The sequence below is a fragment of the Polychytrium aggregatum genome, assembly GCF_025602895.1.
Source record: "Polychytrium aggregatum strain JEL109 chromosome Unknown BJ171scaffold_47, whole genome shotgun sequence".
Taxonomy (NCBI): Eukaryota; Fungi; Chytridiomycota; class Chytridiomycetes; order Polychytriales; genus Polychytrium; species Polychytrium aggregatum.
The window spans coordinates 223,829-240,540 of record NW_026516249.1 but is presented as its reverse complement, the minus strand read 5'-3'; the positions used below and the strand labels follow the sequence as shown (position 1 = coordinate 240,540).

The following is a 16,712-nucleotide window of genomic DNA, read 5'->3' as shown; positions in this document are numbered from 1 at the left end:
CCGAGACGGATGGGATCTGGTTCGAGCCGGCACGGCTCGAGTGTCCCGGCTCGAGTGCAGAATGGCGCGGATCCTGATCCTTCTTGCCCACCTTGTGGGTCTGAATCAATCACCCTGGCTGGCCATCCAGCACACCGCCGAACACTGTCTTCTCCGCATCGATCACCGCCGTCTGCATCCGCTGTTGGCCCATGGAACACAACGCAAAGCCGTCCCTCGAGCGTCTGGCCAGCGACCTGGTCCGCCTCAAGACACTCGTCTCGGAGCTCAACACCCTGACCCAGGACTCGCAGTTCACCCTTCTCGAGAGCGACGGAGCTTCCCCTCCCTCGACAGAAAGCGAGCCCCCCTTCCAAGAGGGCGACGATGGTGCTGTCTCTGACGATGGCCCTGCCGCCGACGAGCCTGCACCCCAAGTAGGAGCCAAGGTTGAGGCCGTGACTGCAACGCAACCTGCTGCCCAGCCCAGCGAAGGCGACTTGCTTGGAACGCTCAAGCGCCATTTCACCTCCCGCGAGAAGCGTCAGTCTCAGTCCCTCTCCAGGGCTCAGTCGATCGACGAGATCGCCCCGCTGTCCGATGCAAGCTCGGCAAAGTCCCTGAGCGAGCAGCTCGTCGATATCGAGCTCGAGTTGCGTCCGACCCTGACCCGGGTGGCCCGCCGCCAGACACTCGCCCGGGCTTCGTCCTCGGCCCGTCTGGCGACCCTGACCCGACAGCGAACGGCCCTGAAGCGCCAAGAGTCGGTGCAGTCGATCCCCGAGTACAACAACTTTAACTTTTGGTCGTCCTTCCAGGCGCCGATCGCCCAGTTTGACGAGGAGGAGCTGCTGCGCGAGTATCTGGAGCAGTCCAAAGAGCCCGTCGAGGAGGCTATCCAGGACGGCCCGGATCAAGTCGAGGCCGAGCCGGGCGAAGGCACTGTCCCCGACCAGGACCACGAAGAGCTCGAGAGCCTGAGAAAGAGAGTGCAAATCCTCGAGCGGTTGGTATTGATGCAGATGGAGAAGACCAAGACCGAAAGCATCCAGGAATCCGTCCCCGAGAACAGCACTCCCGAGAACGATATCACGAACGATGTTGCCCCTGGGGATACACCGGCGGCTGATGCCACTTCAACCCGAGAGCCCCAGGACGCCGCTGTCCCGCAAGTGCCCGTCCCAACCCAGCAGCCCGAGCAAGCCGAGCTGGCGCCGCAGAGTGTAGCTGAGCCCCAATATGTCGTCGCATTGGGCGATAAGTGGGTCAGTGTCGAAACATACGAGCAAGAAAAGCAGAGGGCGTTGGAGACTTTGAACCAAAGCAAGCCCAGCCCGAGTCTTGAGCCTGCATACGGCGCCATCCATCCGTCTGGTGAAGGATACGGTGGGGCCGTTGGGCTTGCTCATGACGATCCTGGCCGTGTCGATGAGTCTCATGCCGATGCTGTTCATGGCAGTGCGGCTCATGCTGAAGCCAGACACTTGGCTACAGCAGTGAATTCCCCTTCCAATCTCGCTGCCTCCGAGGGCTCCGGGTCTGCAGGACACGAATCCGACCACCCTGTTCCGTCGCATGCGCTGCCTGTCGGTGCCACTGGATCACACAATGTCCATCATGACGTCAATGCCCAAGATGCGTCACACCATAACCATCATGAGTCCCATGAGCGCCGTGATCACCAAGAACAACAAGAACACCAAGAACAACAAGAACAGCAAGAGCATCACGATCACCAAGAGCATCACGGGCCATCCGTCGATGTCAAACCAGGCTTCAGCTCGGCTGACTCTCGTCCCGACACTCAATCAGGACACTCTGGCGCAGCTCCCCACACTACCGCCACTCTCGACGAGAACTCTGCATCTCATATCGCCTCGAGCCATTCCAAGGATGGCGAATCCCGCCCCGTGGACACCAAAATCAAGCCTGAACTTCCCAGCAGCCACTCCAGCGATGGTGCACATGCCACATCCAAGGCCACATCTCCCTCCGAGGCTGCCTCTGAAACTCCCCGCAGTGTCGAACGCGACATCAAGATGCCTGTCAACATGAGCACTGCGCCTCAAGTCAAGGGAGCAAACGACTCCGGTGTGGACGCTACCTCACACCCGGACGCCTCGACCACGGCTCGATCTCCTGCTGCAGCCAACAAACCAATTCCGAATCCGGCCGACGAGATCACACCTCTTGGAGAGGAGCCCGCCAAGGCTGCCCCTTCGCCGTCAGCCACCACATCGACTCCAAAGCCGGTGGCCGCCTCGTCTCCCAAACCTACGACCTCATCTCCCAAGCCAAAGACCGTCGACCATCCTTCTGTCGACAAGCCCGCCGCTTCGGTCGCCAAACCCATCGCTGGCGTTTCGGACGAGCCCAAGACGGCGCCGGCAAAGAGAAGCGACCCTGCTGCCGATCCCCAATCGGCGACCTCGCTCGATGACCTGCTGGATGACAAACCTCGCCCTGGCGACAAGCCCTCCAATTTGTTCAGTCGTTTTGCCAAGGACAAGTCCGACGCAGATCTGACCACGGCCGACAAGGACGAGAATGGCGAGCCGACCAAAAAGAAGGTCAACTGGGGCCAGATCTTCATATACTTCAATCTTCTCCGCGCGATCGCCACGGCGATCTTTACCGCCATCGATATTGACCAGGGCTTGCGCAACCCGGTCTACATAGACATTGGCGCGCGCGGCTTCCTGATCGTCCAGGCCATCGTTCTGGTCATTGATCTGGCGATCGCCTTTGTCAAGGCATTCCCCAAGGTCCTGTGGATCTGTACGTATCCTGCATTGAGAGTAGCTGGTCGTGGATGTGGGTGTGAGCAATGGTCAAGACCGATCGCCGTCACTCGATACGAGCCGCTGGATTGTCGACACAGCGCGATTCCTTTGCGGTACCTCTTTGTACTGACTGTGGCTGACGCTTGCAGGCTGGAACATTGACGACTGGGATCCGTACGAGCGCACATGGAGCATCTGGGCCATAGTTGCCGACCACCAGATGATCATCGACGTGGCTCCGCTCTTGGTATGATTCATCATCACATGCCACTTTTGTTCAGTCCCCCCCTCCTCATAAGCTCTGGTTCGTCAGCAGGACCTGGGCCGGCTCGGTGCTGCTCTGATGGCCGCGACTGATTGGTTTGCCAATGACTTGATTCCAGATTTCAGTCATCCTCCGTATCTATGGCTACCGCCTGGCCGAGATCATCGAGAACCCCGACGTCCGCAACACCATCAGTGAGTAGCCAGAATTGCTGCATTTAGATTCTATGCGCTCTCACCGCATCTGGGTCCGCTCACACCGCATCTGGGTCCGCTCACACCGCATCTGGGTCCGCTCACACCGCTCGATCTCGTTGCTCGCCTTTATTTCAGCCAACCCGCAGTTCCAGATCAAGGATCTACTCTCGCCGCTGCAGCGCAACTTTGAGCTGCTAATGCTCTTTGTGGCCAGCTTGCTCTACACCATCCTGTTCCATACCTTTCGCCTTGCTCGAGTCCTGTGGATCCGCAAAAAGTCCCAGGCGCTTGCACTGCTGGTTGGCCTCAAGGGTCTGCTGTTTACCTTTGACATCTTGACCAACGGGCTCCTGCTCTACGAAACCCTGATCACCCTGGGACTGAACTTTTTCCGTGCGTCGCTGACAGCCAACCTCATGCTGAGTGTCGTCGGGCCGGGCCCCATCGTCACCTTGGTGACCAACGTCCTCGTCAACGCCCCGCTGCACTACTTTTATCTCAAGATGCAGATCGAGAACCGCCACCAGGAGCCCGAGAAGCTCCGGGGCAGAATCTGGAAGACAGCCTTCCACCGCGCTTTCCATCCCATCCTCATGGCGGTCTTTGGCACCTATGCCCTGTACGCCATGATTGCCCTCCTGCAGGTTCTGAAGGCAGTCCAGGGATTCGACGTGATCGGAAGCATCAAGAGCGGCAACGGCATCCCGGCCCAGATCATCCCGACCAGCGGCTTCTTTGGCTGGAGTGGCTCCAACGGGCAGAATGGACCCAACGTCCTCCTTGGTATGGTCTGGCTCGATGTGGTCATGAACTATGCCGTCGGCGTGGTGTTTGCCGTCATCTACTGGATCTACGCAGTCCTGTGGATGGGAATCGGCAGCAGCCTCTGGAAGCAATTGCGCAAGACCAAGAGCGGTGGCCCAGACGCCGTGGACATTGTCTGAGAGCTCCCTCCTGGCCCCACGTTGGAGCAAGGCCATAACCGAAGCAGACCCATAGCTGGAGCAGATGCACGTTATCGAAACAATGTCTGGCTTCGCCTTGTCCTCACCGGGTCAAACTCCTGGCCTCTTCAACCGCCTTCTCCTCCGGGGATTCGTTTCTGTATCGTCCGTTCCTTCCCCTTGACACTTGATCCTGCCTTTGTTCTAGCTCCTGTCTTTCATTCTCTGAACCAACTCTCTGATGTGTTTTGATCTGCGAAATGGCTTGTCGCAGTGTGATCGAAACGCAGCAGCTGGGGCTCTAATTTGTTAATGGCATCGCGCCAGAATGCTACCCAGAATAACAGAGCCACCTCCAAGCGATACTGCTATCCCTGTATTCTATCGTCTCACTCCGACCCCTGCTGCTTTATCCAGCGAATGCGTCGATCCAAGTCCAGCTGGTGTCCTACTTTGGCAGTGTCCGCAGATTTCGCCATTGATATGGCCAACTGCTCCCCGGTTTGTATCGAGCCGCATCGGCTTCACATCCCCTGCCACGGACAATCCGTACAGGAATCGGTGGATGATGCTGCCTACAGGCCGGGTGACTGCAGGTTGCGAATCAGAGTCGTAGCGCCACTTCCCGACCAGGGACTCGCCGAGGATACTCGCTTTCCACAAGCGGGATATATTACGGTGGGAGCCGTATGTGCATATTCACAAAGTCGTTCAGCTCCAGCCGGACACAGCCCGCAACACGATCCCATCGCCATTTCTCTCGCAATTGAAGGTCGCCGTAGCTCACCCTTCCACTCGCCCATCCATCTGTCCGGCTCGGCTAATATATTATATCCGACTCGGGTCTTTGCCTGGCTCAGAGACCCGGTGGGTGTAGCGAGATCGCACGAACCAATCCACGGTCGCATTGTCGCCAACAATCGTCGGTTTGACCCTGGTCCTCTGACCACCGCCTGACACAATGGCAGCCATATCTCCTCGCGGATATATCACGTCATTCGCCAGCCTCCTGTGGATCAGAGCCCCAGCTTCTCTTCGGTCCGAAAGCGTCGTTCCCTCGTCCCGATTCTCACTTTCCAGACTGGATACTCCGACATGCCCAAACCCCAGGGCGGCCAGAATCTGTGGGCAAGCGAAGACCGAATCCAACAGGAAGGTCACCGGAGCTCCTCTCTCAGCGACATCAGTGCTAAGCTATGGTCGAGCAAGGTGACTCAATCACGAGAGTCGACATCCTCAGCCCGCACCCCGCTTGGTGGGTCCGCAATCAATGCGCATTTTGACCCGAGCCAGTTCCAGTCCTTTTCGATTCCACAAACAAAAGACCCCAGAGGCTCTCGGAGAGCTAGTCAGATCCCTGGGAGCGATTCCTCGGACCCAGCATCGCTCACAAAGGATTTGGACATCTCGGTCCTACTGAACTCTATATATGGACCGGCCCTTGTTTCGCAGCTGATGATGCAGGATGAAGATTCGATGGCGAGAGGGAGCACTACAGGATCGACCGGGCGACAAAAGGTTTCGTCCATTTATGGCACAACTCAACGGTTCAGCGGCGGTATGACGCATGCAGCAAACTCGGTCTCCTACAGCTCGCTCGTGGCGGAGAGCAAAAAGAAGACTTCAAAGGAACAGAGAGTCCACCGTCCCAGCACCTCGGCAATCACGGGCTTATCACCCAAGAATAGCATGGAGATTTCAGGCTGTAGTGCTCCCTCGCCACTTTTAAGGCGCCAGTCGAGTGTCAAGGGCTTCCAGGAGTGTGCAACATCTCCTCCCCAGGACTTTTCGTCGATGCCACACCCAAGGGCGAGTGAAAGCAGACCCCAGCCGACGATTGACAAGGCACACAGCATTGGTAGCACTGATATAGCCAAGCTGGCGGAGAACACTCTATCATCCGACTCGTTGGTGGCACCCAAGCACTATCCCACGGCTGCCAATATCTCCAGCTCTCAGCTCCTGGACGCTTCTCTGCGTCAGTTTACGCCGTACATGGGTGTCTCAAGTTGCAATTACGCCCCATCGGAGTTGACCCCGACAAAGTCAAAGTCTATAAAAGCCACGACACCCACGACTCGATCGCAGCAGCTCAGTCCCGAAGTCGGTCCACGCCGACCTTCCCGATCTAGTCCCAACACCCAGCAAAACCAAGACGACGATATGCCACCTACCAGAAGCCCCAGAGCCGAAGATATCAACAATCTCCGCATGCAGATTCAGGGGCTGCAGCATCAGCTGGACAACACAAAACAGGACGCCAGCACACACTCCACCCCTTCATCCCTCTGTAGAAGTGCCGCTGAGAAGCCTACAAAGCCCAAGCACGGATTGCTTCACAAACTACGCAGGCTCTTCACGAGACCAGGATCCAAGCACGACTCCAAGCCGGGGTCTTTGTCTGTGACAGACTCCGAACCAACCTCGGTTCCTACATCTGTGTCGGTTCCTGTCCGAGGATCTGATCGAGTATGAATGTCTGCGTTGCTTATGTCCTTGAATAGAGCTTGCACAAGCACAAGCACGCACGGCCGCCGTGCAACACCTTCCGTCGATAGGAGTGGGCTTCGTGCACATCGATTCTCATAATGCTCGTGCTGTTGTTCGATGGCGCGCTTTGCATATCCAGACACATCTGCACTCGGCATTCCGGCTTGACTCGAAATAAATATTTGATCATATCACGGTGATCATGTCACCGCGATGGTGCAGCGCCGATGTTGCAGCGCCGATGGTGTAGTGCCGATGCTGCAACGACACTCTGGTGATGTCGATCCGCAGGTCAGGTGGACACGCGCCACACGCGAAACGGCACCTGTGGCGGGTCTGTCTTCCGCGCTCATTTTTCTCCTGGCTGGAGACGTTTTGCCCTTCGTCCAGGCTGCCTCCCCCTTTGCCTGGCCGTCCGTCGTCTCATCTGGCTGCCCAGGCACCCCGACGCTCGCCATGCCACGTTCCCGGCCATGCGCCCCCGCACTCGCCCCATGTGTCTCGCTCAGGACAGCGCGCACAACCAGCAGCTTCCTGTTGGGGCTGCTCTGTCTCCTGGCGCTCGCGACCCTGAGCCAGGGCCAGAACCTCACCAGCCCAAACTGCGTTAACGTGATAAATACCTGGTCCCCCATCCCATCCGGAATAGTTCTTGGTATGTAGATTGCCTTCATACTGCTCCGCTATAAACTCAGGATCCCAATTCGGAGCCGCCCCGGATCCTCGGCAGGATACCAATCAGAGAGGGGGAAGGGAGGCGCTGCACATCCGAATGCTGTCGCGGCAACATCCTTCTCGGCGAAGGCCACTTATGAAATTATCCTACACTCCTCCAGACAACGGGCAGAACAGCTCCTTCACGCTCGGCTCGGTGAATGTTTCACTGACACCGTAAGTCGACCCATCCTTGAAATAGCATACCCCAGACCCCTGACATGATACTAAAACTCATCCAATTCCTCGGTTCAAGACAGCAGTCGGGGTTCCACTTCTATACCAATGGAACTATGCTCTATGGACAAGTGTCGGCTCTGATTTTAGGATCGAGCACGCCAAACATTATCACGTCTCTGCGACTTGAAAACATCAAAACCGGAGAGCGTATCATTCTGAACGTGTTCGGGGGCGGAAATATTGAGCAGGATATCGTGTTATCCAGTAAGTCAACTCTTTAAATCGCTGTCAAAATCTTCTGAACCGATATTGATAATATCGCCCATAATGGACACTCTCAGTCCCAGGCACTACCGCGGGCTTAGTGTATAGAAGTCGAGTACCGATTTCTGGCATGAGTTTTCAAAACTTCACCATCAATTGGACACCAGACTTTGTGGTAAGAGCCCGATAGCATTAGTGAGAACTGATCCAATTTTGTCGGATATGAGGTTGCATGAGCATAATAACACGATACACTCTCCGCAACACAGTCCTTCTACGGCAATGGAAACCCCTTCAGTACTTATAATAGGTCGACCGTTCCGTACGGAGCTGTAAGAGTCTCGCTGCCCGCAGGCCAATATCTCTTCGTCACTCACTCATCACGACTCGTTCCTTCGGTTAAAAAGAATTTTAGTTCACCCATGCGGGTCGGAGTTGCTGTGTACTACAATTCCGATAACGGAGGTTCGTCATCGTACCACGGTGCTTCATACTGACAATCTGGTGGATCTTCCATCCTCCACAATGTATTCCCGATACTCACCAGCATTACCATCATTCAGGCAAATTGTCAACCAATGCCAATTATACAATCGTCTCAAACTTGACCATATCTTGCAGCAACATAGTTGAGTCACCCAAATCTGTCACGGTCGCTCCTTCGCCGATCGCCACTTCAATCGTTTCCACACAACCCCAGCCAACAACGACTCCCCCGCCAGTGGTTGACCCTCCTGCCACGAGTCCCGCAGCCATTGCTGTTCCTGTTGTTGTTGTGGTCATCCGTAAGTATGATCCAACACCTTCCCAACTCGCTGCCCTGTCCTCCACCGATCTGTGCCTTCACTGGCTGCATATTGAGTCTGCTCCCACCGCTCACATGTTTCTGCGACTCACTGTGATCCCGAATCGATCTGCCTTGGCCAGTCGTCGCTGCTGGTGTTGGCTTCTACAAGTTCAGAACCCGCCTGGGACTCGACAAGTTTGCTGGCTTGGGCAGACAGAGCGGCTCCGGATCGTCAGAATCAAGATCTGCTCAACCTCGTGCAATCCCACCCATCCAGATGCTTCAGTCCAATCCCTCATCAACAGCGGACCCATTGCAGAACAGTATCCAAGATCGAGAAATGACTCTGCCTGATCGTGATGTCCTCAGTGCATCATCCGATCACTCTGCTACTTACAGAGCAGATCAGCTTAGTCAAGCCGACATTCCTTTGAGTGCACTCGATCCCTCCACCGGCAATCGCCGCGGGTCCATCGCCAAGCTGGGTCTGCCTGATCATTCATTCCACGACTCACAGCCTGATGGCAACGACCACAGTGTGCCGGCATATCCAGAATCTTCACCAAATCTCCTCTCGCGGCGCCATTCAAGCTCAACGCTGCCCCCTCCCTACTACCAGAGCATAACCTATGTGCCTCCACCTGTTCCAGAGATCACTGTCTATGTATCAACCTCGGAGCCAGACTCCAGCGACAATACGAACAACCCGCCCACGACGAATCGCGAGTCCATGCTCTCTGGCACCACCGACTCGGTGCCTCAGAACTGACACATGGATCTCCTTCCTCGAGGGCTTGCAACCTCATCAAGGATGTGACAACATCTACAGCAAGTAGACGTGACAACATCCACAACAAGTACAACACCTTCGCTATGGCCAGCGGCAGCATTTCTGGATCAAATGCTCAAATGCTCGGTTTTATCTATGTATCTTGTCGTGTTTGTTGCTACAACAGTACATTTGATTCAATATGACAGATTATCAGTGCTACAAAGTCTTCATCAAATGAGGGGAGGTGTATGTGCTGCCGATCCAAAGAGCCACATGTCTCCGGAGATCCGCTCGGCCAGACAATAGACTTCTCAGGTGCAGATCCTCAGAGTTCAGCTCTTACTTCACTGCGCTGTCCTCCTGCCTTTTGCTCTCAGGCGGTAAGGCCAGGCACGCTGCGACCGCCGCTCTCGGTCATGCTCTCCAGCCTTTGGACCAGGTCCCACATGATCGAGTCCGAGACCACAGAGTCATTCCTGTACTCCGGATGCTCATGAACGAACTTGCGGATATATCCCGCGGCTGTTGGCTTGATCACTCCACGGCCACATTCGCAGCAGCGCTCGAGCACTCTCGGCACTCACTCCCGGTCCCTGGCGGTGCCAAACCCATTGAGCAGACATCCTACCACACTCTAATCTGCTTGGGTATAGTGTGTTCGATCGGCTCACTTTGCCGCACACGGCATTCCTCATCCATATCCCGATGACTCAGCACTCAGGCGACCAGTCCTTGACCTCGCACTCGGTCTTTTGTTACTCTTTCTTGTTCTCACGGTCGTCTGATCTCCCTCTCTCGCATCAGCAACTGGTGTTGCCGCCGGACCTTCTCTGAATCCATCCATCGATATCCACACTCAACACAGCAAGGGATGAACACACACTCCTCCAGTTCTCACGTCCTTCAGCAAGATCATTCTGCCAAGCCATCGACAGAATCATCCCGCAGATTCCAATTCGCCCCCATCGCCACTGTCCAGCCAGCATCCAAATCATCCGATGAGTCAGCGCTCATTACTGGATTCAAATTTGCTCCCAAGCCCAAACCCAAACCAAACGGCTTCATACCACAGCCAAGCACCACCCGGGACAGGACGGTATCGCAGTCCAAGTCGCCGTTCTTTGAGCCCGCCGGGTTTGCTCTTTCCTCTCTCGATCGGCAGAGCCTTCGTCCCGAGGTGTCTCGATCTGAGGAGTCCCGTTCTGCCAGACCCTCTGGAGACAAGCAACAACCGCCAGCGCCGTCTCCACCAGAGATGCTCCCCAGAACCGGAAACCAATCCCTTCTCTCAATCTTGGCGTCGCCGCAGCCACTCGCCCAACATCCGAGGTCGGGTTCGCCACAAGTCGTCCCTCTGCTCGATCCGGCGGTTGCTCGTGTCTCGGCTTCAAGTGATGCATCGGGCGCCAGTGCTCGATACCCTCCATCGCATGCTGACTCTGAGTCGATGCCGATGGCCAAGAGCAATGCCGACGTAGACAGATGTGGTTACCAGAGGAGGGATGGCGGCCTTGCAAGCTCCACCCTTTGGGATACTCCTGGATGTGATCTCCCCAGAGAGCTGCCATGGATCGACTCGCCCAACTTGGAGGCTTGCCACTCAACTGTACCAAAGAACGACAAATCCGGAGCCTCATCCATCCATCTGGAGCTGCCGCTGAGTCGCCCATCATCCGTCGAGACAGGTTTGTTGGCTATCTGCCAAGCAGCCACTCCGGGGTCGTTGACGTCTTCATTTGATACAGATTCCCGCGATGGTCTTGAGACAATCGCATCATTATTGGAGCGGCTGAGACAGAGGACGACAGCAGAGGACCAACGAGTAGCGCATCTGGTGAGCATGCTGACGGATAATGACAGCCAGACAAATAGCTCCTCCGCAGCGTTTGGGCAGCACTTGTACCCTCGCTGATACTATGTCGCTGTCGAGCCAGTCCAAAGTGATGAGGGCGCAGCAGGACGAGCTTGCCAGGCGGGACAGCGAGATTCAAGAGCTCTCGGCGACCCGACAGGCTGTGGAGAAGATTGTCGACAAGCACGACCAGGATATCCAGGAGCATGATAATCTGTCCGTCTGTGCCGCTGCTCCTCTCGCACTTGTCTTTGACTGACATTGCTGTTCTGGTCGCCACCAGACTCAAGGCGCTCAAAACCGACTGCCTGTTCTACCAGGTCAGGCGAGGGTGTTTGAGATGCAATGTGAGTCGCTACGGAGAGCATGTATTCACGATGCTTCGAGTTTCTCATACAGACATCCATCAATGAGCTGCGCGGGTTGGTCAAGGATGCTCAGACGGACAACGAACATCTGCGAGCCGAATGCGAAGCAATAAGGCAGGGTTGGTACTTGCAGATATCTGTGCCGATTGTAAATCGCTTGCACTCACCCACCTGCTTGCAGAGAACTGCAAGCTAAAGAGCGAAAGCGAAGCCGTCGAGCGTCAAAACGCCGCACTCGTGGATGAAGCTGCTCGCATCAGAGAGCAAGGTATGGCGGCGGTAGCAGCAAAATCCAACTCTCTGATGGATGGGAGAGCCATAGTCGATCATATCCCAACCTGATCTTATCATGTTATGTGACCACTGCACCATCTTCCCAGAGCAAAGGCAGGCCCAAAAGTTGGCAGAGCGTGAGCAGCAACACTCCAACGAGCTTGAGTCTCTGCGGAAGCAACACGCCGGCACAATCGCAGAGCATGAGCTCGATATCCAGAAACGAAGCAGCGAACACGACGTTCGATACCAACGCTCTTTGGATCTGCTTGAGGAGGCTGAGAGGAGTAGAGGCAAGCTTTGGTCGCCGTTTGTGCTCTGGATCGTGGAGGCAGTGCTCTGATGCCATCTGCCCCTGATCAGTTGCCAGCACCAAGAAGGTCGACTCGCTCTTACAAGAAACAGAACGTCTTCGCCAGCGCATCGAGTCTCTCGTTGCAGAATGCAGCCAGATTGAAGGCTTGAGGAATGAGAGGCAGCAGCTTCTTTCAAGCATATCCCAGCTGGAAGCTAGGCATGTGGCTGCTGTTCAGGATACCTGCAAAGCCCGCGAGGATATGCATGCCATGAAGCTGGATATGGAGCGCGATATCGAAGCGACCCGCAAGCGCTTGACTGAGCAACTGGAGAGCTCGACACTGGAAATGCGAAGCCTGAAGGAAGAGAAAGCCGATCTGCTCTCATTGAACACCCGCATTCAGGCCGAGTTGGATGCGGTGACTGACGAGTGAGTCTGTTTGCAGTGACGCAGCCACGGCGGCTCATCTCTGTGGCCCCGTGACGACATGTCAGCATTGGCAATACCATGATGATCAGTTGGTTGACCATATGCGATATCCCACTACTGACAGGCACTTCAGGGCCGTGGAGCGATACAAGAGGCAGAACGAGTCGGATGCACAGAGAATCCAGAGCCTCACCAGTCAATATGCTCAGCTCGAAGATCGCCTGACGGGGCTCAGGGAGGAATCCATCGCAGAGCGCGAGAGGCTTGGTTCTCGAATCGCTGATCTGCAAGAAGAGCTCCACTTACAGTCCTTGGAGCTCAAACGGAGCAAGCACCAACTTGAGCACAGCGAGGAAATGTACCAAGAGACGCTCGGACGCCTGAAGAGCGAGTATGTGCTGCGGGGACATCTTGGCTCTGTCGTTCAATGAAGCCAGCATCACCGCACAGACAGAGGCGCTGCAGGAATCTTCCAAACTGACCCGCACGCTTGTGTACATACAATAACACCGAGCAGACTCAAAGAGGCGAACGCAGTCGCTGCAGCCAGATCCAGCTCCCAGGTGAAGGCCCGTGTACTCCTAGCCGGTGCGCTGTTCGCTGTAGCCACATCTCAAACTTTTGTGGCTCGTACGTTCCCAAAGCACGCTTCTGTCGAAAGCGCTGCTCGAATTCAGTCCCGACTCGAGGCACAGCAAGCTGAAATGACGCAGTTGCATATCCAAGGCATGAAGGTAAGAGTCCGATGGAGCATATGTATCGGACAAACCGAACTGACTGGTTGTCGGTATTCGAGATTCCCTCGCTCCTGCTGGAGATCGAATCTCTCAAAGAGCGTTTGCAGGCATCCGGTAATGTCGCAAGTCACCCTACCAGCACCCAAGACCGACGAGCGCCATCGAACGACGAGGATGCTGCCCTTAGTACTGCGCCACACGGACATGAAGGCAAAGGCGACAGCCTCAATGAGGAGCAGCGGCTGCCCGAGGTAATGTACTCACCACAGATACAGGCAACGAGCATCACATAACTCAAATCAGCTGTGTCTGCGAAGGGCTCGATTCCAGAATCAGTGGTCGGCGCCATCGCCTTGGAAGACCAGGTCAAGCTGCTCATGCGACAGCTCGAGGAAGAGAAGCAACAGGTGTAGAGTCCGGCACCACTTGTAATCACGCTCACCAACCGGGCAAGCCGCTTGATTCATTTTGCTGACGCTGTCCACATCAGAAAGCAACTGCGGTTGAAGAAGAGCGTGCGAAGCTGCTGCAACAGTTCAGAGCGCACTACGAATGCGAGCAGGTGGGCTGACAGCAACGGCGTCGCGAGCAACGATTGCAAATTACACTACCGACACAACAAATGCTTTGATATCCAGATCAAGGCCGGGCGATCGGGCAAATCCTATCCATCACATCAGCCAGATGCAGACGACAGTCAGGACAAAGCCCCGGAAGCCTGTCTGACAGACGCAATCGAGGGGCTGCCAAGACATGTTGCTGAAGGCAGGGAGGCATCGGCGTCCCTTGATGGCGTGCCAGTGAGTTGATCGCGACGGTACTGAGCGTCTGCTTGAATGCAACTATCGATGTGACTGACAGCATGCATTGGGCTATCGGGCTCGAAGCCTCCGCCTGAGCAAGACCGGACAATGAGCCTCACCACACTCGATGAGCCAGGCGAGGTTTCGGCTCAACCCACGAGCGCCATTGAGCCTTTGCCGCTGCAGGCAAGTAGCCACCGATAGGTCCAGCTGGTCCCGAGCCGGATCGCGAAAGATCCTCCAGATCCGAACGACAGCAGTATTAACGGCCAGTAGGGTGTTGCGGTGAGGACTGCTTGCTCAGACGCAGAGCATATCGACGGAGATCAGCCTGTCCAAGGCGCATCCAGTGTGTCAGCTGCGACTACGACCGAATCGGCCGAGCTCCATCCACTCAGCACATTTGCCCAGGGATTTTGGAATGCGGTCGTCAAGGCACAAACGCCGCAGGTTCCGGAGAAACGGGTCCATGCTGTCGATCCGCCCGCCTCCCTGATGCTTGGCCAGAGAGTTGGTGACAACGCCGGCACTCATATCGCCGAGCCACAAGCAAAGAGACACAGGATCGGAAAGGAGCCAGGCAGCCAAGTGCCGGCAGGGGAGGTAAACATTGCCAGTCGACATTGACCACAGAGTGGCAGAGTGGCGGAGCAATGCTGATCCAGTGTGAACGCAATCCTGATACAGGTCAGGGGCAGCACTTCTCGGATAGCAAGACGATCCAGCGCTCGAGGGCTGGACGTGTCCGATCTGAGTGTTTGCTTTTCCTTCAGCGATGATGGCTCTGAGATTACCGATCGAGGACAACCAGACGACGACTATGTCGACGGAGTGGCTGCAAAGCTTGCAAAAGGCACCGCTCGACGACGCAAGCGGGACGCACCGACCGGCAGTAAGCCCCAACCAAAGCGAGGCAGCCGAGCCGTGCGACAGCTGAGCCACAAGGGTATCTGAGATCAATCCTCCCGCCTCATGACCCGAGCACCGGTGGACACTATCGAGCACCAAGGGAGATTGTGCGGCTTTATGGCATGAATGCGCTGCGACAATGTGCAGTTGGGCAAGCAAGCTTGAGAAATACATGCGGTCGCCTCGGTCGACGATTAACGGGGCTCCTGAGCGTCTTTCGCAAGGTTCTCGATCACGATCTCGGCCTTGGTGATGATCGAGGCGTGGGCTACGTTATCGTACAAGTGCAGCTGGGCGTTGCGGATGTGAGCGGCCATGTACTCGGCGTGCTGATACGGAACATTGATGTCGCTGCGGCCATGGTAAATGTGGATGTACGGATGGTCGATCTCGCTCAGGTCGAAGCCCCAGGGCTGGCCGAGTGCAATCAGGTTCTGCGGCAGCGAAGCGTACATTAGTCTATGCCCACAGCTGCGTTCCGAGGCCCCGCCAGTCAGCCAAGCCGGGTTTCATTCCAATGAACACGACCGCACATCGCCAGGCTGCCAGACTTACAGCAGCAACGTTATCGGCAGTCTTGCGGATGTGCACGAGCGACTCTTCCATGCTATTCTGGAAGAGCTCGATGACCTTGGGATCCTGCTCGGCGAGCGCGCGGTCGGGCCCTCGGAAGTGCGATGGCTGGAGCTTGGGGATCTTGCCGTCCTGCATCCGCAGAACCCAGACGTGGAACGAGCGAGGCAGGCCCGTCATCATGAAGCTCATCAGCTTGGAGAACAGCGGACCGGGGGCGTTCCAGACACCGCCCATGGCATGGATCGGGCCGATGGATGCAATCGTGGCGGCCGAGCGAAGGCGACTCTTGGGGAAGAAGCGGGTGCAGGCAAGGGCATACGGGCCACCGCCGCTGGTGCCGGCGACAGAGAACTGGTCGACGCCGAGGTGCTCGAGCAGTTGAGGGACCTCATTCTGGGCAAAGCTGGCGGGGGTGCAAGCCATGTCGATGTCGCTTTGGCCAAAGCCGGGGCGGTCGATGCCGACGACTTGGTAACCGCGGCGGTCCTGGACGCTGTGGAGCAAGAGCTCGACCTGGCGAGAGGGCAGCGGATGATCGGCCGGGAAAGATCAGTCAGAGGCCTCTTATGCCGATCGAGTTGGGCTGGGCTCAACTGGGCTGGGCTGACACAGCAAAGCGATAGGAGCAGGAAATCTCACCTCGAGTCTCGAGCCAGGGAGGCCGTGGAAGTAGATCAATGTCCCCTTGACCGGGCCCTCGGGAGGGGGGTAGATGTGATAAGCGAGCTTTCTCCCGTCCTTGAGGACCAGGAACTCGGGCTCTGGAGGAGGCGTCTTCTGGACCTGGGCGACCGCCGGGGTCTTGGGCTTGAGGAAGTGAACGGAGGCAGCGACGGCAATGAGGGCCACGGCGGCGCCAGCGGCAATCGTCAGGGTGTTTTCTTGGGTGAGCATGGCGATGGAAAAAGGGACTGGTCGGTGGCAGGAGCGGTCTCGGTTCAAGACGAAGCAGACCATCCAAACCGAAACGGGTCGCTCTTCCTTTTTCTTCGGGGTCACGAAGAGCCAGCACGCCGCAGCCCGTGCCAACAATCTGGGCGCCATGGAGATACTATGCCCATGGAGACAATATGCCCTCATGAATACAGAGCG

At 56.4% G+C, this 16,712-nt stretch overlaps 6 protein-coding genes across 6 annotated transcripts; 5 read left to right on the top strand and 1 right to left on the bottom strand.

The window, feature by feature from the left end:
* The first annotated feature begins 102 nt into the window (after positions 1-102).
* On the top strand, positions 103-4,558 carry BJ171DRAFT_602433 (uncharacterized protein). Its single transcript, XM_053115147.1, has 4 exons — positions 103-2,757; positions 2,912-3,009; positions 3,146-3,221; positions 3,360-4,558. Exons 1-4 carry the CDS (start codon positions 192-194, stop codon positions 4,166-4,168), a joined length of 3,549 nt encoding a protein of 1,182 aa, XP_052962873.1. The 5' UTR covers positions 103-191; the 3' UTR covers positions 4,169-4,558.
* A 1,381-nt stretch (positions 4,559-5,939) lies between these two features.
* BJ171DRAFT_521568 (uncharacterized protein) lies at positions 5,940-6,702 on the top strand. The gene has a single exon (XM_053112490.1). The coding sequence runs from the start codon at positions 5,963-5,965 to the stop codon at positions 6,641-6,643; it is 681 nt and encodes a 226-aa protein (XP_052962872.1). The 5' UTR covers positions 5,940-5,962; the 3' UTR covers positions 6,644-6,702.
* A 345-nt stretch (positions 6,703-7,047) lies between these two features.
* On the top strand, positions 7,048-9,582 carry BJ171DRAFT_521567 (uncharacterized protein). Its single transcript, XM_053112489.1, has 8 exons — positions 7,048-7,313; positions 7,495-7,549; positions 7,629-7,816; positions 7,894-7,991; positions 8,086-8,148; positions 8,224-8,281; positions 8,380-8,601; positions 8,744-9,582. The coding sequence occupies exons 1-8, from the start codon at positions 7,115-7,117 to the stop codon at positions 9,370-9,372; spliced, it is 1,512 nt and encodes a 503-aa protein (XP_052962871.1). The 5' UTR covers positions 7,048-7,114; the 3' UTR covers positions 9,373-9,582.
* Positions 9,583-11,318: 1,736 nt separating this feature from the next.
* On the top strand, positions 11,319-13,745 carry BJ171DRAFT_586001 (uncharacterized protein; the record flags this gene model as incomplete). The annotated part of the gene is made up of 10 exons (XM_053114394.1): positions 11,319-11,443; positions 11,511-11,547; positions 11,627-11,714; positions 11,777-11,863; positions 11,976-12,155; positions 12,232-12,595; positions 12,720-12,986; positions 13,113-13,329; positions 13,413-13,583; positions 13,698-13,745. The coding sequence occupies 10 exons, from the start codon at positions 11,319-11,321 to the stop codon at positions 13,743-13,745; spliced, it is 1,584 nt and encodes a 527-aa protein (XP_052962870.1).
* An 81-nt stretch (positions 13,746-13,826) lies between these two features.
* On the top strand, positions 13,827-15,136 carry BJ171DRAFT_521564 (uncharacterized protein). The gene is made up of 5 exons (XM_053112488.1): positions 13,827-13,894; positions 13,971-14,132; positions 14,220-14,321; positions 14,412-14,738; positions 14,823-15,136. The coding sequence occupies exons 3-5, from the start codon at positions 14,244-14,246 to the stop codon at positions 15,087-15,089; spliced, it is 672 nt and encodes a 223-aa protein (XP_052962869.1). The 5' UTR covers positions 13,827-13,894; positions 13,971-14,132; positions 14,220-14,243; the 3' UTR covers positions 15,090-15,136.
* BJ171DRAFT_521563 (Alpha/Beta hydrolase protein) lies at positions 15,137-16,574 on the bottom strand. The gene is made up of 3 exons (XM_053112487.1): positions 16,260-16,574; positions 15,600-16,133; positions 15,137-15,478 (listed from the first exon to the last, which is right to left on the bottom strand). The coding sequence occupies exons 1-3, from the start codon at positions 16,512-16,514 to the stop codon at positions 15,239-15,241; spliced, it is 1,029 nt and encodes a 342-aa protein (XP_052962868.1). The 5' UTR covers positions 16,515-16,574; the 3' UTR covers positions 15,137-15,238.
* Between the last annotated feature and the right edge of the window lie 138 nt (positions 16,575-16,712).